Genomic DNA, 23,468 nt, shown 5'->3' with positions numbered 1-23,468 from the left:
TGATTGGTCACTTTTGATCATGTGCCCATCCCTAAACCAATCATCCCTAAATGAAATTTGGGTCATTTGCCCACTCTGTGGACTGGAAGGTTGTGTTAACCTTCCGGTCCTCCCAAAACACATGGAATGAAGAAAGGTTGGACCTCTTACGTGGAAGATACTGGTATTACAAGATGATTAAAAAAATTGTAATCTAATATATAGAGAGCTATAAAAGAACATGTGTTAAAGATTTACTCTATGCACTAATCAATGAGGGGACAGATGGATGATATAACGTGTTCAAAAAGATTGAAATGAATATGCAAATGGAGGCGAAACTTTTTTCCAAGGGTGGGGAAAGAAGTCAATTCAACCTCTACCAGACAGGACAAAACTGTAGACAAGAAATTATTTTACATTGCTGTCAGGTACCTACAATTCACAGCATTATAAAATACTTCCCACAGAATCAGAATCTGATAACCTACAGGAGTTTCCTCTAGAATCTTGCTGCATAGTTTTCAACTGGAAACACAAATATTTTCCCTACACTGGGAAGACAAACAACATGTGTTCATGAAACAAGGGATGCAGTATTTGAAGGAGAAATATTTCTCCTAATACCAGGTGGTACCAGCAGAAAGCTTACCTAAAATGGATTCTAATAGGTAATCTATTGGTTCTTTGAAATAGAGACTGTGCCTCAGTTGTCTCTGTGTCCTGTGTGCCCAACATATGAGAAATGTTTATTAAGTGTGTGCAGTGAATGTTAAATAGGGCACCTGCTGTGTGGACTTCCTCTGGAATAAAAGAAAAGTATCCCTACCTTTATGTAACCTCGAACCTTTCTGGAGCTCTTAGTTCTCAGCTAGCGGAAAAGCCCTATAATTTTTATTACTACAAAATCCATTGCATTTACTTAAAACATTAGAAGTTTGAATTTGTATTGTAGATTACTCAAGGTAGACTCTGGTTTCTATGGAGATATTATTTCTGTGGTCGTTGGCTACAGTAACACTAAACAAGCATGAGGGGTTATTATTGATACCATTACAACTACCATAAAAGATGATAGAAACTGTCTGGGATTTGCATTAAGGTACAGTTTATGTCAAATACAAGAAATGCAACTTCCATCTCCAATGAATAGGGATGTTTCCAGATGACCCAGTCATTTCCAACTAACAAAATATCTATTTACTGGCCAGTAGGTTGCTGCTAGACCAATTCTCAAAGAAAAACATAAACTCAATAGGAAATAATGGCTAAAAATATATATAGGATAAGAAAAGATAAAATAAACAATTGTAGATTCAGCATGGCATCCAGAGAGACTAAGTACTATATGAACTCCCAGCCCAGCAATCCAATCAGTTGAACAGAGTCTGCCTGACATTTACTTTTCAAGCTAATCCACCTCTTGATTGTGACCCCAAAGGAGAAGGTGATATAAGGACAGAATTAGACAACCAGGATAACAGTCCTCCACAGAGGAAGATAGAATTTAATCTGCCTTTAGGTTTACAGAGTAGCCTTCATTGCTTGGGCACAAGAATCTGTGATTCTTGGAAAACGTGGGACAAGGAGAACTGTAATGAGAACTATAGCCAATTGGAGTGACATGGTCGAACAGTCTAACATAGTAAAAGGTAAAAATATCATCTCCCGCGTTCAGTGCATCAATAAAGTATGTGCAGCCATTACCCTAAGACTTGTGTATTCCTTTGGGCGATAAAAAAAAAATATATTTAATTGCATATTTCTTTAAAAGAGTCACTTAGTGTGAAATGCAAAGAGAGCTTTGAGCAGGGCAGGATTCTTCACAATTAGATTGAGAGCTATGAAATGGAAGAATATGTACTTGACGAGAAAAGGCAGGCAGTTTCAGACTCTGAGGGAAACGGGAGAATTCAAGAGACTGCAGCAGCCGTGCTTTCAAAACCAAGTCAAGCCCCTACCTCCAGGAGCTGGTGTGTTATCTTCACCCTTGCCCCCAGCTGGTTTCCAAATGGAAAGAAGCGGGCACTCCAGTCGCCCCGTTCATTCTCTCCACAGCGCCCTCCCGTGACGAATGGCATTCTTCTTTCCTGAATCAAGTGGATCTCAATGGAAACATTTTCTTGTTCCCTTTCCATGTAATTTAAAAATAAGTAAATCAGTAACCAGAAGCCAGCTTCGAGATGAAAGCCCGCTGAAAAGAACGATGATGGCACACTCATTGTTTGCCCCGTGTGGGCAGTGGCTAGAGGAGTACGCAGACTGGGCCCACTCTTCTGTTCCCCGGGGAAATAATTAACTGCTGAGATTATTTCTGACTGCGAAATGAAGGAGTAGAACTGCTCCGCGATGTGCCAAGTGTTCCCATAGAAAATCAGCGTTCTCCAGGGAAGTGGGGGGAGGGAGAGTGAGGCTTGGAAAAACTGAATATTGGAGTCTTGGAGCAGGTTGAGCGGTAGCAGGAGGGGAAAGATTTCATCTCTGAGGTGGTCCCATTTTAAACATGTTTTAGCCTTCTTACAGAAAGTGGCTCTCTGTATACGTTTACACACCCGCCTGCCAGCCAGCCAGCGCTCCGTTGCCCTCCTCTGCCACCCTCCTTTTAAAGCAACAGCTGTTCATTCATGGGACTGTGCAAACCCCTGGGCTTCTTGGCCGCATGCATGTGTGTGCGTGCGTGTGCGTGTGTGTGTGGGGGGGGTGTCTGAGAGAAAGAGGGCACACTTTATGAGTTTTGTGGAATATAAGGCCATTATAGTCAGCCTTACAAGATGCCATGAAGGGCAGAGCTGGTAAAAGGATGCCCTCACGGGAGGTAGAGAATGGAGCAAAATAGGATTGTGTCAGACCCGTGATTTCCCTGAACTCCCTGAAAGCAAGGCGGACATAGTTTTGTCTAAAAGATGTTGATTCTGAAGCAAGCTTTACTGCAACAGTTGTATCTCTGGCCCATGGAGTACAGACTTGGGAGGGCAGGTGAGGCTTGCTTTGGGTCCTGTTTGCTGTGCAAATGGCTGGGTGATCTTGGACAAGACTTGTAACCTAATGCAATGCTGTATCATCTGTAAAATAGAGACAAAAAGTATCTACCTCAGGGGATGCTTGGAAGGATTAAATAGGAGAGTGTGGATTTGATTAGTGCAAGCTCATAAAAAAGCGTGTTGGCTTGGTGTTAGGCTAATTCATCCTCTCTACCCTTCTGGTTGTTATAATGTTATAAAATGTTGTTATGGAATAAAATTTCCAATTCTTGAGGAACAGGGCAATTAGAATCTCTTACTGTGTCATCTGAGGAGAAAAACATCCTTCTTAAGAAAACGTACCTGTTTTTCTAGTTTCTTTTACCTGTAGGTAGCCATGATGCAACTCTTCAGTATATTGTTTTGTCTTATACATTGACTCAAGGGTTTTACTAAAACTCATGATGAATGAAAAAAAAGAGTAATGTGAATATAGAATTATGAAATCCAACATGGCACAGTTTCTTATTGTTTTGCATTTATTTTGTAGAACATGGGACTCAATGTAGCCACTTCCCATCAGTTTTTCAGTGGCAACCCAGGGAGCTGTAACCATCAATTGCCTTACTCAAATGGAAGATGGATGAATGATCTTTTCAGACCCCAAAGCAATGCAGATTTGGCAAGGGGAGTAGGAGTCACCATTAAAGCAATCCACTTTTTCAGGCGTGACACATTTTGTATTCCAATTTTTAAATGTCTTCCGGTTTGTAGGAAAATGTAATGACATTTTCTGGAAGACGTTTTGAAGTTTAATTAAAATGCAGTTTTTAAAACATATCCCTTGTGCTTTGCACTTGTAAATATAAGCATATCAGGAACTTACACAGAGATGTGAATGTTCTCATCCTGATGTTGGGTAGCTCTGGTTGGGAACTGTGTACATTAATCTTTTGACAAAATAGCAGTGTGCCTCTTTTGCACAACTGGGCCCTGTGGGTAACTTCTGTGCGGTGTATTCATAGGAAGAAAACCTGATATTTTAAATTCTCCTCCCTTCCTCTGGGAGGTCGCTGTGTACTCAACAAAAAACCCTTGCTTCTTGTACTTACAGAGCTGAAAAAGTTCCTATTAAACCAGAGGTTGAAAAACAAAGGGCACTCTGGCTAACACTTGACAACTTAGAGCAGTTATTCTCCAAGCTTCTTGTTACTGGAATAAGAAAATGGCATGACCTAGGAATCTGAAATACTCAAAACTCTGATCCATCTCCTATCTCTGGCAGACATTTTGCTCAACTCTGCTTTTCAGCTGATTCATTCAGAAGCTGAAAGAACTTTTAAATTTTGTTCAATGAATATTTATTGAACACCTGCTATGTACTAATCCTATTATTTGATATGGGGTAGTATGTGTTGAATGATAAGGTTCCTGCCCTTAAGAAGTCCACAAAGGGAAGTAACATTGGTAACTTTGAAGGACTAGCACTTTTCTTTAGGAGTTACCCCAGGACACATGATAATATAATTCATTAAAGTAATACCTTTAGCCTTTGGAATCTTAGTAGCTACCAGTGTTTAATACCTCCTCTGGAATGTTCAATTGAGTCCTTGGAGGAGCTTACCATTAGCAGCATTTTGCTAACTATATAATAGACTTCTTTAGTAATAGTCTTGTTCTTAACACCTGCTGAGTTAGTAAATAAAGGGAAGTGGCAAACATTTGTGATTGGAATGTCTTTTACCCTTTATTTGAAGAAGGAATGGTGGCTCTGCTGGGAACACTTAGAACTCTCAATAAAAGTGCATACGATTTACAGAAGATGAACCCTCTCAGCTACAACACATTATTTCTGCCCAGCGCTGATCACGTTTTTCTGTGGACTTTGTGGTCAAAGGGAAAAATAGCAGTTAAACTGTATCTTACAGTTTTAGAATTAAACTCTAGAATTAAACTCAAGATTATCCTAAAGTTAACACCCTGTGATGGTGTACGTATTTTCAAATTTCTTACAAAAGGCATTAACTTGTGTTCTTCAAGCACCAATGGGCATCTATTAAACTGTGTTTCAGTATTTAGTGAATGGACTCTAAGATAAAATTGAAGTTCTACGTGACTTTGTTCTTCTTGGGTCCATTACTATATGACTAGAAAGAGCTTTCTGAATTTTAAAAAGATTGACTCCCTTTGTTCTTGCTTGGTAAATACAGAAACTTAAATGCTTGATTTGCTCAACTGGTACTCAGAATAGGTAATAGAAAATTAAAACTGAATTCTTAACCATCAAAATGTATGAATTTGCTGTCTCTGAAGACAAGCATCAGTTTCTCCATTATTTCTAGGATTGATGCCGCCTGCATTCCAAACTAATTTTTGTAACAAGGAAGGGAGATGCCAATATTCACTTTAAATATTTCAGGACCAGGAGCACCTGGGTGGCTCAGTCAGTTAAGTGTCTGGCTCTTAGTCCCAGCTCAGGTCTTGATCTCAGGGTCGTTGAGTTCAAGCCCCACGTTGGGCTCTGCACTGGATGTGGAGCCTACTTAAAGGAAAAAAAATAAAGATACAAACTGAGGGTTGCTGGAGTGGAGGAGGGTGGGAGGGATGGGGTGGCTGGGTGATGGATATTGGAGAGGGTATGTGCTATGGAGAGTGCTGTGACTTGTGTTAGACTGATGAATCACAGACCTGTACTCCTGAAACAAATAATACATTGTGTGTTAATAAAAAAAAGATAAATATTTCAGGGCCAATAATGTCAACATGGACTTTGATTCATAACTTAATGTAGCCCTGAATGTATTAGTTGTGTTGTAAGCACAAACCTTTAGAATGTACCTGTTTTACAACAATGGCTAAGGAAATACAGAAGAAAGGAATAGGGGCTTCACACTTAACTATCACTTCTTGTCTTTTGCTTGGAGTTGGACTCCCCAATGTCCATGACTATATCTTAGATGTCTAATTAAGTACCAAATTTCTGTCTGAATGACATTGGAGAGAGTTAATAGTGAGTTAGTGGATTAGGTTTTCTTAATTCTAGAATACTTAGTCCAACTCACCCTTATTTGTTATTGCTTTATAAACATGACTTAAGTCAAGGCTGAATCATATTCACTTAGATTGTAATTTGCTAAGAGTTTATTTATATTTAAACACTTATTATCTTAAATTATATATTTCAGTTTTTCTTTCATAGAAAATGACAATGTCATAAAAAAAATCACCATTTGTTCTTAAAAGGCTTTTTTGCTTCCTTCATCTTTCCACTCCATGCCTTATCCTATGATTTTAGTCTTTACCATTGCTCGAAGACCTTCATATGACTCTAAAGGCAATAATTGTATTAATAATGCTTTGGTGAGATATGATAACCATAAATTCCCAAGTTCCCTCTTCCCCCTTTTCTTTTCAGGGATGGGCTATTGGTGAAGAAAAACTTAAAGATGACCTGAACCTGATACTTCCTTGCCTTAATGTTAGAGTATTTACCAAGCCAGTGTTTAAAAAACATATTTTTCATGTGAACAACTTAGATGGATTTGGTGCAATCTTAAGATTTAGAGTTTCAGATGGAGTTTTGCAAAATGTGGTCATATCTGTTGTTATGGTACTCCAAACTAGTTGCATTATACAGGTTTAGTGTTTTGGCCTTCAATTTTTGAATGCTAAAAACCATATCCAGCAAATCCATATGTGAAGCTAAGCACAAATTCTAGGTTTTGCTTATTCACATAGGTCCACATTTCTTACCAAAAAAATAGTAAGATGGGTCCACTTTTGAAGGCTATGGGACTCAAATGAAAATATGAATAAGTTCAATCTTTAAATATTTGAATATCCCAGAAACATTATTCTAATCACATAGAGCTCAGACCAATCTCTCCCTTTGTGTGTATCTTTCCTTTTTAGAATGTTTGTAGAGGGGCGCCTGGGTGGCTCAGTTGTTAAGTGTCTGCCTTTGGCTCAGGTCATGTTCCCAGGATCCTGGGATGGAGCCCCGCATCGGGCTCCCTGCTCCGCGGGAAGCCTGCTTCTTCCTCTCCCACCCCCCTGTTTGTGTTCCCTCTCTTGCTGTCTCTCTCTGTCAAATAAATAAAATCTTAAAAAAAAAAAAATGTTTGTAGAACCTTGGATCATTTAATAGTTTCTTGAATCCAGCATTTAGTTGTTTCTTATAAATGTATGTATAATCTACCCACTAGAATGAGAGAGTCATGAGGACAGTTACAATATTTTACTTCTTGTGCATCTTCCAAACATCTAAAAGATATCTAACAGGATTGGGAGTATAAACAGAATACTTCCCAAATATGTGCTTGCTTGATTCATAGACTTTTTGTTTTGTTGTACTGTTTTACTGATGGGTGGGTCCTAAGCTGTGGACAGTTAAAGAAAAAATTCTGTAGAAGAAAAGATGTCTGTTTTCATCTGAACATAGAGGTAGGAACAAGTAGGATGACACTCACAGTGGAAAGGTGATTGCATATGGTGTCACACCATGCTGTTGGCAACCCAAGTCCCTGGAGCCGGGAGTGATACAACAGGAAAGCAGTCTTCCTCAGGGAATGTTTTTTTGAGTTATTATGTATTTTCCAGATCTCAGTCCTTTTCCCTTTCTCTGGTAAAATTCTCAAGTAGCTCTTTTATGCTTGTTGTTGTTACCAGTAAGAGCAAGCTCTTTCAAATTAAACTTTACATTGGTGAAAATTGCTCCTGGCCTTAAGGTTCCTGATCTGCCTCATTCCCTTTTCTCAGCTCTGGCTGACTCTCTGGACTGAGTTTCTATAATCTTTTCTCCTGACTTCTCTGCTTTTTTTCCTGCCCTCTCCCATCTTCACTTCCAACTGGACATACCTCATAAAAAGATGTCTACATAGTTCAGCCATTCTATTGAACTGAACTTAAATATTGGACGAAATACATTTTAAGTGGTTTTTAACTAAAAGCTAATGTGAAAATGTTGGAATATGTACCAATAAAAACATATTATACTGAAAACCATATTCAAATACAGTTAAAAATATTACATCATGTTCCTTCTAGTAGAAATTTTAAAGGGTATACATAATTCACCTTCTGAGTCATGATGTAATTTAGATTATATTTTATTAGACATTCTTTACAAATTTAAAATACTGCTATTTTTACATGCAGAGGAAAATCAGTTTGGATAATTATATTTAGGCATTATTAAAATCAACCACAAAATAAAGACACTTTATTGTGTCATTTATCAACATACTTGATATGTATATCTAAAGTGCATTATGTTACAAAAAATAGAGAAATTCAGCAGCACCAAGATACATTTACAAAATAAATACATCAGTTGACAAAATAAATTATGGTAATTGTGATAATAATAATTGGATTAGCCTTGGCAAAAAAAAAAATATTCACAATGACCAATGTGCAGTTTCATAGAGCAATGGGGAAGACAGTTTTATTCCAATGCATTTACAGTATTTACAGACAATAAATATTTCTAATACTTTCCATATGTTCACTATTACAGAATCCTGTAATACGTCCTCTGAAGGTCTTTGCTAAAAATTTCAATGCCTCCTGAAAAGAGAAGGAAGGGAATGAAGAGGAGAAAATAGGTTAATTCTCCTTAACAAATGAAAAGGCATAAAAAATAAAGGAACACAGAATTACAATGGAAAAGATTCCAGGGATTTCTTGTAAATATTCCCAATAGGAGGTATCAGTGGGATCCACCTGATTCTCCAGAACCTTTGCTACAGCAGGGTCTTCAATATGATCAAATGATCAATGAAGTGAAGGAAGAGAAAAGGCTTGCATTTCTAATTCTATAGACTCTGTCTGAAAAAGGAGACCCTGAGAGAATTTTCCAAAGCTGCCAATTGGAAAGTCAATTGGAGGAGAAGGGACACATTCGAGAGTCTGGAAATAAGGCTAGGTTGTGCAGTCCATCATCAAATACACCTTGCTAGAAGTTTATTCCCCAGCGATGCCTGACATGGGTGATCCAGAATTTGCTTATTCTGTTCAGGTTTCCATTTGGCCAACCTTTCGCTAAGATAATAGCTGTTAGGAGAGTAGAGGGTGTGATTTGGAGTAAATGTTGGAAGGATGTGGAATTGAACAGTATGTTTGGTTGGTGATTTGATGATATCAGTCATTCCATTAGCTGTCCTTAAACACTAACGAACGAAGCTATTTTTGGATTTTAGTTTTTGAAGTCAAAACTAAGAACTATTTATCTCTCACTCTGCTGGTTTTTGGAATTGATCTGGAATTAGAAATTGGGAAAGCTCATCTTAAATTAGGGAATAAGAATCAATTGATTTGAAAGTATAAAATAGCAGTGTTTCAGCTCACTGTGTTTATCACGCAGAATAAATTACCACCGGGGATTGACACCTTTCCTAACTCTTTCTAAAACACTGTAGTGACAGTATTTTAAGATGGGCCAACAGCATTTTCTCTGCTTTCTCTTCTCTTTGTGTGTCTATTTCAGTGATTTCTAAGGAAGCACCTATAGAATGGAACTTGATTGGCTGTGCCATTGCATTAACAGCCAGAGGTGGGCAGAGTTTTGCATGGTAGACTCATATGGGGGTGAGACCTACAGAAGAGCCAACTCTTGACAATTTAGGAACTTTTTGTGCAGCTTGAAGAAAGAAAAGCAAGTTGAACATTTAGGGTGTTTTAATGTCTTAAGAAATTGACATCTTCAGCAATCGTTTTGCTTGGAATGGCAAAATAGCTCCTAACTGCAGAGAAAATAACTTAAGATTAACATTTTTAATGGTGGGTGGATGTACGTTATGAATAAAGCCCAAAAGGTGACTGTGAAACTCAATAATTTGTGTGCTGTATCAATTTTAAAATGTTTTTGTACTGAAAGGTATCTAGTGAATTGAACTTAAGAATGATGCAAGCAGGGAGGGAATGACGAGTATTTTGAACAATTATTTCCACAGAAGGAAGGAAAGAGAAAAGAGATAAAGGACCAAGGAAAAGATCTTTTAATTATATTGCCCCTTGTCCAGCCAGTTTGCTTGTTATAATGGCACGTTTTGGAATAGCCAAGTAAAACCATATAACATGACCTGAAAGTATATGTGTATGTTTTGTGTGTGTGTGTGTATGTGTGTGTGTGTATGACAACACTTTAGAATCTCTTTTGAATACTGAGAAGCTTTTGTATTATTTCTAAGTCAATATTTACCAAGGCAAAATATATGGTCTCAATTAAATGAGTCCTACTGTATCTGGACATCTCATTTACAACATCAAAAATTTCAAAATGTAATTTCCAACATTTGAACTATATACCTCCCACTGGTTCATGTGAGAGGAGCCACACAGTTTTAGCTCAGTAATTTCTCTGAAGAAATACATATATTTTACTAAAATTTGTGCTTGCCATATCATCAGATCACTGTATAATAATGCAAAGAGACTAAAGAGAGGACACTAATAAAAGGTTGGTGGCTTATGAAACTGCAAAATAGTTATTCTGAAAAGATTCTCTTTGGATTAGAACATTTGCATAGCCCCATAGAGTCTCCTCGGTACACTCCTTAATTTCCCCGATCTTCCCTGCACCTCTGTTGGGTTGTACTGGGAGAGGGCCAACATCTGGCTGCCAAACAAACAATGCTTTCCATGAACGTCCCTCACAACCAGGGAACAGAAAGGAGAAAGCAGAAACATTCTATTTCTTTCAGTTCTAGGTCTGGATTTGATTAGGCCACTGCCTAATTTTTACTAGATCTCTTTAACATAGGGGTAGCTTTGGGCATAAGAATTGATGAGTGCTGAATTTCATTAAATTCCCAGATACTTCAGAGCATTGCAAATCCTAAATAAATGAAATCCATAAAAAAGTATACTTTCGTTTTCAGAATTCTAATAAATGTATGTACACACAGAGTAAGACAATGGATAAAAAATAGGTTCTGACAATAAAGCCCTTGCATTAGTTATAAGTATGTACAGTTAGGATCCTATCTTAAAATACACTGAATATGTGCACTGAGCCAAGATTTACAGGGTTTGTTACCCATTACAGATCCGTTAGATATTTGCAAAATAGGTCATTCACTCTGCTGAAGGTTTCTCTAGTGTCATTACTCCTTAATTACTGAAGTGGAAGTATTTGTCCAATATAATTATCATTTTATATGCTATTTAATGATGAGTTTTGTCAACCTAAATCTAAGAGACAAGTGATGGTAAGTAGGTTCAAACTCCCCTTTGAAATATCACCCTGTAATCCTATCTCTACTAGTCAGAGGAAAGGCCTGGAGAAATAACAAGGGACTCTAATTAATGAGATAATTAGCTGCATATGACACGTCCTTGTGTGGTTTCCTCTTTCTTTCAAACCCCACAGAAGAGCGATACAGAAAAGCAAAAACCAGAAAAGATCCTGTCGGTGAAAATGCCTGAATCAGGAGGCAGCACTAACACAGTGCTGGTCCAAATATCCAGAAATGGGGAAACAAATCCAGTTCTGAGGACTACCTATCCCAGTTCCCAGGGCTGTTGAGGTCATTTAGCCATGGATTGCCTTGGCTTTCTGGTTTATAAAATGAGGTTAATATTTGCTGCTTTTTCACCTCACAGAAACACACATACCCAGATAGATAGAACAATCAGCACTGGATCTAAAAGTACCAAAACAACAAGTTACGCTTTATTGTTTACTATGACAAGCATGTAACCCATGTAATCTCGTTTAATCTTCACCCAGCCCTGTGAGGTTGTTATAATCATTATCTTCATTTCACAGAAGAGAAAAGTGAATCTTAGACCATGTAACTTGCCCACGGTTGTGAACTTTAATAAGTTCAGACCCGAGACCTGAACTGAACTGAAGGTATTTGACCCCGAAGTCAGTGAATGCCATTACCACCTGCATCCATGAGCCAAGGATGAACAAGCCATGTAAATGTGAAGTCTTATTATTCGTACTGCAATACCCTGGAAAAATTATTTCAACTTGCCAGTGGATAAATAGATACATGAGAAAAAACTGTTGTCCTTCGCAAGTCAAAACTTAAAAATTTTCAGCATTCATGACTTTTTTTTCATGAGTTGGTAGAAACAAGAGTTAAATTTAATTAAACAAATTGAGAGTGTGTGTTTAAGTGTTTAATGTTGATTTAAATGAAAATAAATTTAAGGTTTAATTAAATATAATTAAATGGAAAATGTGACCAGCTCAGAATTGTCTATGATACAGTATTGTTCTGTAGTGTTTGTAGATCATATCAAAGCCTTCTGGGTTCGCCCCTGAAGTGAAAAAAAAAAAAGTAAGAAATGACAAAACGATCAAGAAAGTTTGCCAAGGTGCGAGAGTAGGGAAATAAATATACTTCTGCAGCAAATGATGAAGATGGTCCCAGGCTTCTGAAGCCGGACTAAGAAGGGAAAATCTTTGGTAGAGTAGTAAAGGATTGGTGTTGGGGTTGAGGAATAGACACAGGTTATCCAAGCCCCATTTGTGTTTAGGGGGTGGGAGGACACTGCTTGAGGGCAGATAATATTCTGAGCCATCTTGCTTTTGTAAGCTTTTAAATTGTGGAGCAATGGATAGAGGCACAGAAAGGGAGGACATTCTAGGTTTGTTCAAGCTGTGGTGGGTGGAAGGACCCTACACACCCCAGCTGGGGGCCACACCAAGGAAAGTCTATGGGGCATAGAAGCCACTTACCGTAAATTGAGCTCCGGCGATGTCACAGAGATGTCATATGGGTGGTCCCCTTCTCGCCCACTCCCAGCCACACCAGAGTTGAGCCAGGCAGACCGAGTGCGCCGTTTCTTTTTTTCTTGCTCCTTGCGTTTTCCAGGTTTGCCTTTCTTTTTCTTGCCAGGTGTCTTCAGTGGCTGCTCTTTGTATGTCTCTACCTTGTTGGTTTCCTGAGTTAGGTATCTGCCCTCATCATCAGACCCGAATCGGACGGGGTGGTTCTTTGTGTTGGGAGCAGGCTTGGAGTTAGGGGACACCTCCGAGGTAGCTCTGATTTCAGCTGTGTGGATTTCTGCGATCAGGTGGTGAAGGAAGAATCGTCGCCGTAAGTCTTGGATAGATTTCCCCTTGTCATGAAGGAGCTGATGTTCAGACACAGCTCTTTTGCTTTAAGGGAAAAAACAGCAGGAGAGGAAGAAAATGATAATATTTTAGTTGTTGGTATAGACCTCCAAGACAAGAGGAAAGGCACAAGCTGGAAGGGAAGCAAGCTTGTGGAGTGGGGAAAGAGCAGAGAGGGAACAGAAGTGTGGGCAGTTTGGAGTCTGCAGCCCCAAATCCCATTTATGCTGCTCCCCAGGTCTGTGGCTTCGGTGAGAACATGGGCCTCTCCATTGAAAAGGCAGGGTCAGATTCAGAGATTTCTATGCTGTCTTCTCAACTTAAAACATTATGATTCAGTTATTCTCAGCAATGGACAGAAAAAACTGAGCTTTTCATGTTTTTTGGACTTGTGCTGGGAAAATAAATCCAGACGTCCTAGCCCGTGAAATTAAAAGGAGGCTGAATGTACTTGAGTACTCACCCCGGTGCACATGCACGCACGCACACCCACCCACCCACCCACACACACACCACTCCCCTCGTAAGAAAATAATAATACTGGATCTCAAAGAACAGCAAGCTGTAAGAGTAAAGGCAAAGAGAGGCTGGAGATGAAGTGAGCAGTAGAGCCTGTCTAGGGAACTACCTAACAGACTGTATTTTATTATTTTATTTTATTTTATTTATTTATTTTTTCAGACTGAATTTTAATATGAGGAGTAGAGGATAGGCTACCAGGAGCCTATATTTGAAAGCCAAGTGTCAGAGAGAGAGAGCGTATGTGTATTTTTCTGTAAAGTAGTGGGTGGTCTCTTTAAAATGGGTTTCTTTGTGTTTAAATTGAGATCATTCTATTTCTTCCATGCATCAAGTTACTTTTTTTTTTTTTTTAATTTAGAATTGCAGAGGGTATTATCCTTAGGACTTAAGTGAGACATTTACCTTTCTACTTGTTCTCTTTGTCTTAAAAAATGTCTCTAGGAACAAGTATGAAGTGACTTTTCGGTTTAAACAACACTCTAATGAAAAGAACAAACTAATTTCCCATCAGTCCTCTTAGATGGCACCCTGACTCTTGTTTAAATGTCCATTCACATATTCTTGTATCATTCTGTGTGTATATTATTAACCATATGCAGGGATCACATAGATTAATCAGTCATATCATGCCTGCTTCAGCTCTGCCTTACCTTACTCCAATTTCTACCACTGGGTAACTCTTCAAAGCGGTTCTCTGTCAAGTGTCTGAGGGTACTTCACAGGGCTATCTCCCATGTATTCTTACCTCTCTCACACACAGTATCTGGGTCCCTTATTTGCCTTCATTAGTACAACTTCTTTAACTCCTCAGAGAAATATGACAATAAAAATAGCATTATCTTCATTTTATAGATAGGGAAGTTGAGGGTCAGAGAGATTCAATGACAGAAACAGGGATCCACAAACCAGGTCCTCTGATTCTGAAACCAAAGATCGCCTTTCAATGACCTCAATCCTTTCTCCTGTGGAAGTGTATGCTGAGGAAAGAAGAAGTGAAGGGCATAGAGTAAAAAGCCTGTGGTGGGAACCATGAGGGACAGTGGGCAAATGGAGAGCAATTTGTCAGTTTCCTTGAAGATCAAGCTTACTGCTCCAGCAAGGCCATTTTCATCCCCCAAAATAAGGAACTAGGATTTCTAGAGTTTGGATTATCACTGGGGGAAACTGAGAGATTTTCTAGTGATACTGTGAATCAAAGAAGAGTAAGACATGAAAATACAGGCATTATTTCTCTAGACCTTATAGCCAGAATACCAGCTTCCTTTTAGTATTTTAGTGTGTGGACCGACTTTAAGCCATGCAGCTTGTTCAAAAAAGACATGACTTAATGGAAAGGAATTTAACAGGAGCCTGGTTTAAATGAGGCATGAAGGAGTCTCTCTTCCTTTTTGAAGGTGCCACATGTGACTAGATTAAAATTCACTTACTTTATGGCAACAGTTAGTATTCTGGAAACTTTTAATAATATACAAATTTGAGGTTTTGGTATAATACATTTATACTCCCTAATAACATTTTTAAAGAATAGGTCTGAATTAATTGCATATTTCATAAGTATTGCAGTTTAATAAGTATCCTTTAGCAAAATGTCACATGAAAGGAAGTTCCGAACCAGTGATCATTTATAGGATCTGGGTCTTTTCTTTCTTTCTCAATCCCTGGCAGATAACCACCCCATCTGTATTGCTCTCCAAATGTATAATATAACCCATTCTAGCTTAACTCGAAGCCAAAACTTTTAATAGTCGGTCTGTTCTAATCAGGCCACCCCTGCTTATATGCCCCCTCTGCCTGGCATATATACCTGTCATCTTGGCCAGCCTGTCAACTGTGAGTCACAGTGCCTTCTTAACCCAAGAACTGTACTTTCTCAGGATGGTTCTCATGAGAAAAGGAGGGCTCACGCTACCCTCCTGTTTTATAAAAGTCTACAAAGATGGCACAACTCTGTCCAGTTTAAAATAGTGTCTCTCTTGTGAGGTACCAAGATTCTTTCTGCCTTTTAGGAGTAATTGTTAACATAATACTAGAAAACACAGATTTTCTTAAATGCTAAATCTCAAACGCTGTGAACACAAGGAACAGCTCAAAGACTTCTGCATTGAAAATATTGTGAAGAATGAATTTCTGATTGGGCAACTGCACTGGAAGAGCAAGAATATAATACTATCTTTATGGTCAACAAGGGAATAAGATCCCTAGAGCGTTTTATTTATTTTCAAAACAAGACACAAACCGACACAAGGGTAAATCACTAGCATGTACAAGCTAGATATACATAGGTGGGGAGCAATGAATCTAAATTAAGGAGGCTTTCCATTTAGATAATTCTGAAATATTTAAGTGATAAATATGGCCTCAATAATAGTCTATTACTCTATACATCTGCAAACATCCCCTAGCCCAGTGGTTCACACGGCATTTGTTACAATCCTCATATGGTACGTTTATGGTCTCCTTTGATTATTGTAAAAAAATTTTCAGAAATATGGAGGAAATGCTTAACAGAGATAAGTATAAATCCAGTCAAAATATAGCTCTTCTGCTCTAAAGAGAAATAACTCTCAAGGGAGTTTTCAGGGAAGAAGAGTAAATTCAAGGTTCTATCAAGGAACGCAGGGAGTAAAGGGAGTGATAGGACTGCCTCTTCCAACACAGGAAAGAGCAGCATGCTTGTGCCGATGCTCAGCTACTTAGGAAGGAGTTTGGGTTTGAGAAGAAAATTTCTGTGGTACTGCACGAGTCAGGGTTCGGGTGTTAGAGTGAAGATGACTCACCACAAGTCCCTTCCAACCCAAATGACTCAGTCAAAAGTTATGCTTTTCATTAAATGGAATAGACCCAGTCTGGCTCCCAAGCAAATCAGCCAATTATGTTTTAGGTTTCTGAATCTGCTGGAATTCCCTCTCTAACTTTAACACAAAGGTTGCTACCTGCCGAAAGTCATGTTCATTGGGACAAGAATGTCTATAGGCCTCCCTTTCCAACTTCCAATTTTTTCATGCTCTAGCCCCATTAATTAAAATCTTTTGGACTATGACAACTTATAATTGCCTCCTTTGCGTGGCTTAGGAAGTGTTATTGTTGTAGTAGTCCCTCCCCCCCGCACACACATACCCTCCAAAGTCATTCCCTAGTTACAAAAAACATCTAACGCAGTTTCCTAATACTTGGTGTGAAAAGTAATTGGGGAGTAATATGATTTGATTATATGTTAACATTTCTTTCAAGAAGTTAGGTTGATTTAGTATAATAGTACACTAATGTTTTGTCTAGCACACAAAATTTACTATTACTTGGCAGCAAAGCAAAAATAATGACTTGTTTTTTTTAAACTTCATTTGGCTGTAATAATTTGATGAAACGTCTTCATCTACTGATGATTTCAGCCTTCATGAAAAACCATGGCTGTAATATGATGATCTATTAGCCATTAACTATAAGAATGTTTTGTGGTAGTTTTATAACCATCTGCTGAGTGTGAGTGTTTAACTACAATATTATATTTCACCCACAAACAAAACTATAACAGAGTCTCTGGCTGTTAAATGGTTTCTGATGTGTATTTTGCAAGGTGCAACAAAGAAAGAGTTAAAAAAATAACCTTTAGGACAACTTAGCACTATTTTTATGTCATAACTGTGGATTTAATCATGGTCCATTTACTGTTTCTCAAAAGAGAAAACAGGTATTTCTCAAGCAACTGTAAAGAAAAAACTGGCTCTGTTCCAAGACAGTATTTCTTGGCCAGTATTTAAGCATGCTTTTAAAAATTCACTCTTCATCTATATTTATATATGGACTTTAAATAATTTAATAGAAGTCTTAAAAGGAGCAAAAAGTCTGAAGACAGTTTTCAGAAATACATCAGCAAAACATTGATTTGAAGAATACAATGAAGCTTTATCTTCAGTACAATGTTCTACACAATTTGCCTTAGGAGATTCGTAATAGATTTTCATTTTGGTGCCAAGGTTCAGACATGTCTAAAGTAATTTCATTTAAGGATTTTCTGCCCTAATAATAATAGACCAAGGGCACATATAAAACAGTTGCCTTTTTGTACACCCTCGGGAATTTACAAGGAAGCACCATGAACTTGATTGTAAATATTGGATATTGCTATTTTTATTGTTAGTGTAAAAGCTCCTTAATTCCTTCTCCAGAGGCAAACTCCTCTCAGTTCTCAAACTTTATGGTTTTCCCATCCTGAACACTGAGTGTGCAGCTTAAAGATCACCCAAAGATGGTATTACACACATTAACGTACTGCTCGGTCCAACAGATTATTAAGATAGTGTTACTTGACTGCTCTTCCAACTTTTCAGTCATACAACATGGTAATATTTCTCTGCTGTGCCCGGATGTATGATTATGTTAAAGTCAAAATTATCCTTAAAAGAACCACCAAATGAGAATGCCAAAATACAAGTTTTCGGTCTACAATGCAAATATTTGACTTCAGATTAAAGAACTGTTAGCAATAATTCCAAGAAAAAACAAGTTTCCACACCTAATATTCATTTTGGAGTCAAGCGCTCTAGCGTTCCTGGGCTGTATCAATACTAACTTTGGAGTTGTGCCATTGCAAAGTTGTTACTACTTTATTATATAATATGCCTTCATTATGTAATGTGGTCCATTTTATATGCTTAAAATTATGTCATTCATAATAAAGTTAGATGTAAGGCTTTTGCTTTTCGCACACAAACTGCCACCCACATTCAGTCTGTAAATCAAACGCACACAGACATACGTCCCCCAGCTCCCTCAGCTTCTTCCGAGTTATCTGTCTCTTGCAATAAAACCTTCCCAGGTCCTGGAAGTAAAACCTTTTCCTTTCACTACAGGCAGATGATCTTTGTCTAGAGGAGATTCTGCGCTCCCTCTTACGGAAACTCATGGAAAATCTGTCTCTTGCCAGTCTCCCCTTGAGGTTCAACCAGTGCTCCCGCCGGGGTTGAGGACTCGGTCTCAGCCTCCCCGGCAGGTAGACGACTCTCGCCGCTTTTTAACTCGGGCAAGGAGCATCGGTGACCGCTGCGAGCCCTCGGCAGCGCCCCAGCCTGGCGCCCTCTCCCACTGGCCTTCCCAGCCCTCACCCGGCGCCCGGAGGAGGACGGGGCACTTACAGCCGGCGGCCGAGCTCCTCCACCGAGCGCCCGCAGGAGGGCACCGAGTAGCTCAGCAGGAACACCGCGACGCTCCACTGCTGAACCAGCCTCCGCAGCATCGTATCCTCTCGCTCTCGCGACCTGCAACAGAGTGGAAAGGGGCCCGAAGTGTCAGTCCGGAATCTCCATCTCCCGGGACTACCACGCTCCCCGTTTTAGCTGGCTCTCAAGTTGCATCGAGGGCATCTCCCAAGTTGCAAAGAAAAAAACCAAAAAAAAAACAACAAAAAACCAAAAAAAAAAAAAAAAAAAAAAAAAACCAACTTTCTCTGAAGCCTCTCAGCACTTACTTATATAGGAATCAGCTACTGCAACCGTGCTTTTTCCAAAACCACACAGGCAAAAAGGGACCAAAAGGAAAACAAAGCAAAACAAAGCAAAAATCAGAGACGTTCCTCTGAAATAATAACCACCGTGAAATGCTTTTATATATGCACAAATGATGAGCAGCGTGTTTACACGTCTTCCCTATCAATGTCTAATTAAATCTGGCCGGCAGTTCTCCCAGGTTCGTGGAGCAGAGCTAACCCCTTCCTAAAAAGAGAAGAAAGTTTCCCCCTCTGAAGTCAGCTTCTTTGCGAACTAGGCCGTCTTGTTCCAGAGCCACTTGTAGAGACCCACATTTATATACATAGCTGTCTGTCTACCTCCTCTGGTGGGCTGGTTGCTTCCGGAAAGTTGATTCCACACACCCTGAGAACAAGTTTCAAGTGCGTGTGTCGTCGATCAGGAGGGCCAGGTGGCAACGAGGGCGGGTTAATAGCGGCTCGGAGGGGAGGCGGCGGCCCGAGCGGCAGGGCAGCGGCGGCCCCGCTTCACGGGCGGGGAGGCATGCTGGCCGGGCGGCGCAGGTTGGAGGCGAGTTGAAAGCCTAGCAGAGGAATGTTCACACGCTCCCAGGCAAACCTGCCGGAGAAGTGAGCTAGTCGCAAAGAGGTGGCGCCCTTGGAACGCGCGCGGGGCGAGCAAGGGCGCGGGCGCGCGGGGGGCGGGGGCGGCGACGGGCGGCCCGAGCGGGCCCCGCGCGGCCCGAGCGAACCGAGGGGAGCCCTGAGCTGGGAGTGTACTGCGAGCGGCGGAGCTCCCCGCGCCTCCGGCTCGGCCGCCCCCGGCGCTGCCCGGAGGTCCGCCGAGCCCCACCCCAGAGCGCCGGTCCCGCCGTGCCGTCCCGCGGCCGGGGGCGTGAGCGGATCTGCCAGCTCCCCCTGGGTCCGACCGGCCCCAGGCTGCACGGCGGAGCTGCGAGCTGAGGTCCCCGAGGGCGTGCGGGCGGCCCGAACAGTCACGGCGCCCGGCTGGACGCGCGGGCGCCGAGGCCGCCGAGGCCGCCGGGGGCGAACTGGCAAGGCGGAGGCCAAGGAGCAGGGGCCGCAGAGCGCGGACGCCCGGAATCCTCCGCGGGGAGGTCGCGGGCGGTTGGCCCGTGGCTTTAAGGAGCCCTGAGACCGCCCGGGAGCTTGGGGAGCGACATGGGAACCCTCCTCCATGGCCCTTTCCAGGGACCCGCTGAGTGGGGAGCATCGGCTAAGGGGTGGGGGGGAAGATCCTTCGCTTAGAAGAGTAAAAAAAGGTTTCAGACTTCAGGTCGAGATTACATTTCTTGCTGGCTTAGAACAGCTGAGGACGTCTGGAGCTGGTCCAAGAAAACCCGCATACGTGATGGAGACCCTCTTTGGAATTGCCGAGGTGGACCGACACTCCTGGGGAGCGCACACGGCCCCTTCGCCCACCGACGAGAGTCTAACCCACCCTTTCCCAGACAGCCTACTCTCTCGCCCCCACCCCACCCCACCCCCAGCCCAGTCCCCTGTTACATATTCTGGGATGACTCTATCCGTGTCGCTTCAGCCCACAGATGAAGCGGAACTATCGCTGTACGCGGCTCTGCCTCGGAGAAGCGAAGGGAAAGCAGGGGGTTCTTCCCAAACTATTGGGCGGGGAAGAAAGACTGCTCTGAATTACTGGGCAGTATCAGCTAGGAAAGGACTGGAGCGGATGTGAAAGCCCGCCCCACGGACTCCTCTATCTTTCTGAAATGAACGCGGGTAGTTGGGAACCATTCAAAGGATGTTTGTCTTCTAGATAGACAGCCCCACTGGTACGTTTCAATACTCTCTAGAAGGCGAGTGTGATTTGGAGATTTGAGGAGATTTAGGGAGCCTGACCTTTATCAAGCCTGGCTTCGTGGCTGATGCACCACGGATTTTACCGAGGGTGGGTGAAACAGCGCCCTCTCCCTCGCTGATCTCGGCTCCCTTTTCCCCTCTTTAAGTGCAGATAGCTAGCAGTTTAACATTAGCTGCTTAGTTTGGGTGGGAGTCACTCCTTCTCACAAGCTCCTTTCTCCCTCATTTGATTACCCTAAACTCCATATTTAAAAAGCTTGGCCTCCTCCCACTGGAAAAAAAAAATCTGGGAATTTCCACAATTTCCTTCGTTTAAGAATTTCTAAATGTTAGATCTGTTTGCATGGCATGAAAAGACAAAGTATCAGAGCTCAGAAATGTCAACCTTTGAATCTCTGACACTCTGATTTATAATAAATTCTTTCCAGAAAGAAGCAGGAGCCTTAATGTAATTATTCGATCTGAAGGGCGAAAATCTGTAAAAAAAATTTTTTTAAAAAAGTAAATCACAAATGAACTATTTAATACTTGCAAGTTGTCTAATATTAAAATGATAATATTTGCTTCCACAATAAAAAAACCCAAAGGTACTTAGCCAAATTTCAAACTACTCAGGCTTTAAAAAGTCAACCCTCTCCCAATAACAGGTTAAAACATAGGTTGAAAATATCAAATCACTTATGCCATAAATAAATTCATTATACTCTCAGAACATTATAAATTAAAGGCTGCCATCAATAGACTGCTTTGATTTATGTTGCTTTTTCTACTAATGAAACAAAATGGACCGCCCTCCCTCCCTCTTTTCTTTTCCCCACACACTTTTCTGGTGTTAATGGCAAAACATCTATCAAATATTTTTAGAATTTCCTCTCCTCCACAAAAAGAGAAAATATAGACACAGGAAAAATAAATAGTCTTTATATACTTGGAATCCTGAAGCTTCCTAATAGTGTATTACTTCACCTTTTCCTTGATTTACAGTCTTCTCTGCTCCTCTGGCCAAACGAAGGGGATCTTCTCAGCGGTCTCTTCCAGAAATAATTTTTGTTGCTGTTCTTCAGAAAAGTAAAATTAAGTCTTAAATGAATTAAAAACTTCCTAAGGAGGCTTTTCTGTTCTCACTAAAGGCAATTATTAGAAAGCAGGTAGCTCTGCTAAGCTGCCCTGTTTATTACTTTGAGTAGAAATTCTCCTCAATATATAGTCAGGACCCTGACTTCTTGCCCTTGCGAAAAGGATATTTTTCTGACATCATAATCTAGTTCCCAATATAACTGAGTAACCTCCAGGATAATGCTGAGAACATAACTACAAATGAGATGACTCCACACTAGGAGGGGTTTGGGGTTTTTTTGAGGGGGGGTTGCTTAGGCATTGAGTGAGTGCCAATAGAGGCTGAATGCTTGCTTAGGACTTGCTATCACTTAAATGCACCTTAGCAAATAGGAGGATTTGAAGGCCTGTCTTTAATCTGAAGTATTTCCATGTGAAGACAAGTTAGCATTGTGAGATCTACACCTACACGAATGCCGAGCCCATGAGCAAGCCGCAGACTTCCATCTTCCAGTCCCCAATGGCAGCATTATATGCCAATTTTAAGAAGAGATTTTCTAAACTTTTCAGTACACTTTTACTCCTAAATTCATGTTAAAATAACCAATTGAAGTATATCTCCAGGGATATCTCCTATTGCAATTAAGTAAGAAACCGTAACATTTATGTTTAGCTTTTTCATCTTTTCCCCTCCTCAGCCCAAACAACAAGCTAATAAACATACAAACCAAAAAGGTCCCTAGAGCTCTTGAAACAGTGCACCTGGGCTCAGAAATTCCCTTATGACCAATCAGCATCCCTTATCTTATTACCAATAACATTTGCCAGTCTGTAGCTCCAAGCTATTTTTCTAAATCTTATGAAACCAAACAACTGAACTCATCCCTTCTCCTAACTTTTTCTTTGTTTACATAGAGAAGTTTGCTAAATTACCTCAAGTAAAATTATTATTTGATTCTATTAGAATGTGGTCTGAGACTTGAGAGGAGGCTATTGCCAGCTGACCTCAAGGTAGCAAAATGCATTTAAATCCCAAGTAGGCTTAGGAAAGGGTGTGTGATTATTAAATCTCTTCCTAGTTAGATGATAAGACCCAAACAGAGGCTGCCTTCTCCAGGAATAGGGCTGGTTGCTGACATCTGCAGGAACTGCCTCAGGGAGAAATGCCTAGACATGCAACGGGCTAATGGGATTCTCTTATTGGAAAAGTGGGTTTCACAGGATCCTCACCCTTCCCTACATCCTGGGCCATGTTCAGCTTTCCCCAAACAGGACCAGAAAGTTCAGTAGTGAGGCACTTTTCCCTGAGGCCACAAGCCAATGTGAGCTGAGAAGGTCTTTAGGAAATGGGGGTCTCTAGGGGCCAGTTCTCCAAGGTCAAGTACTTGTGCACCTCCTAAATCCATGACCATCATAACTCCTCTGAGGAGTCTTCTGGCCGGGGATGGTGCTCCTGTGTGTGTGTTGGGTGAGGGGGTGTCAGGGGGTGGTGTGGGGGGATAAAGGGGGAGCAGTTAAGAACAGGAGTCCTGATACCCTGGACTGATGCCTGACAGATGCCCTTGGCTGGGCCGAGTTC

At 40.8% G+C, this 23,468-nt stretch overlaps 1 protein-coding gene across 2 annotated transcripts; it reads right to left on the bottom strand.

Moving 5' to 3' along the window:
• Positions 1–8,029: 8,029 nt before the first annotated feature.
• On the bottom strand, positions 8,030–21,080 carry PTHLH (parathyroid hormone like hormone). Of its 2 annotated transcripts, none has more exons than XM_045873698.3 (4): positions 19,355–21,080; positions 18,666–18,788; positions 12,634–13,056; positions 8,030–8,507 (listed from the first exon to the last, which is right to left on the bottom strand). In XM_045873698.3, the coding sequence occupies exons 2-4, from the start codon at positions 18,764–18,766 to the stop codon at positions 8,498–8,500; spliced, it is 534 nt and encodes a 177-aa protein (XP_045729654.1). In that variant the 5' UTR covers positions 18,767–18,788; positions 19,355–21,080; the 3' UTR covers positions 8,030–8,497. The 2 variants fall into 2 exon arrangements, with proteins under 2 accessions (XP_045729654.1, XP_064447539.1); XM_064591469.1 differs by lacking the exon at positions 19,355–21,080 and adding an exon at positions 18,998–19,332.
• Positions 21,081–23,468: the final 2,388 nt, after the last annotated feature.

This window comes from Mirounga angustirostris, unplaced genomic scaffold (genome assembly GCF_029215605.1).
Source record: "Mirounga angustirostris isolate CCGP_5_RB_7025 unplaced genomic scaffold, mMirAng1.0.hap1 SCAF_5, whole genome shotgun sequence".
In the NCBI taxonomy this organism is placed as follows: Eukaryota; Metazoa; Chordata; class Mammalia; order Carnivora; family Phocidae; genus Mirounga; species Mirounga angustirostris.
Note: the sequence above shows the minus strand (reverse complement) of the source record. Positions and strands in the feature narration are given on the sequence as shown.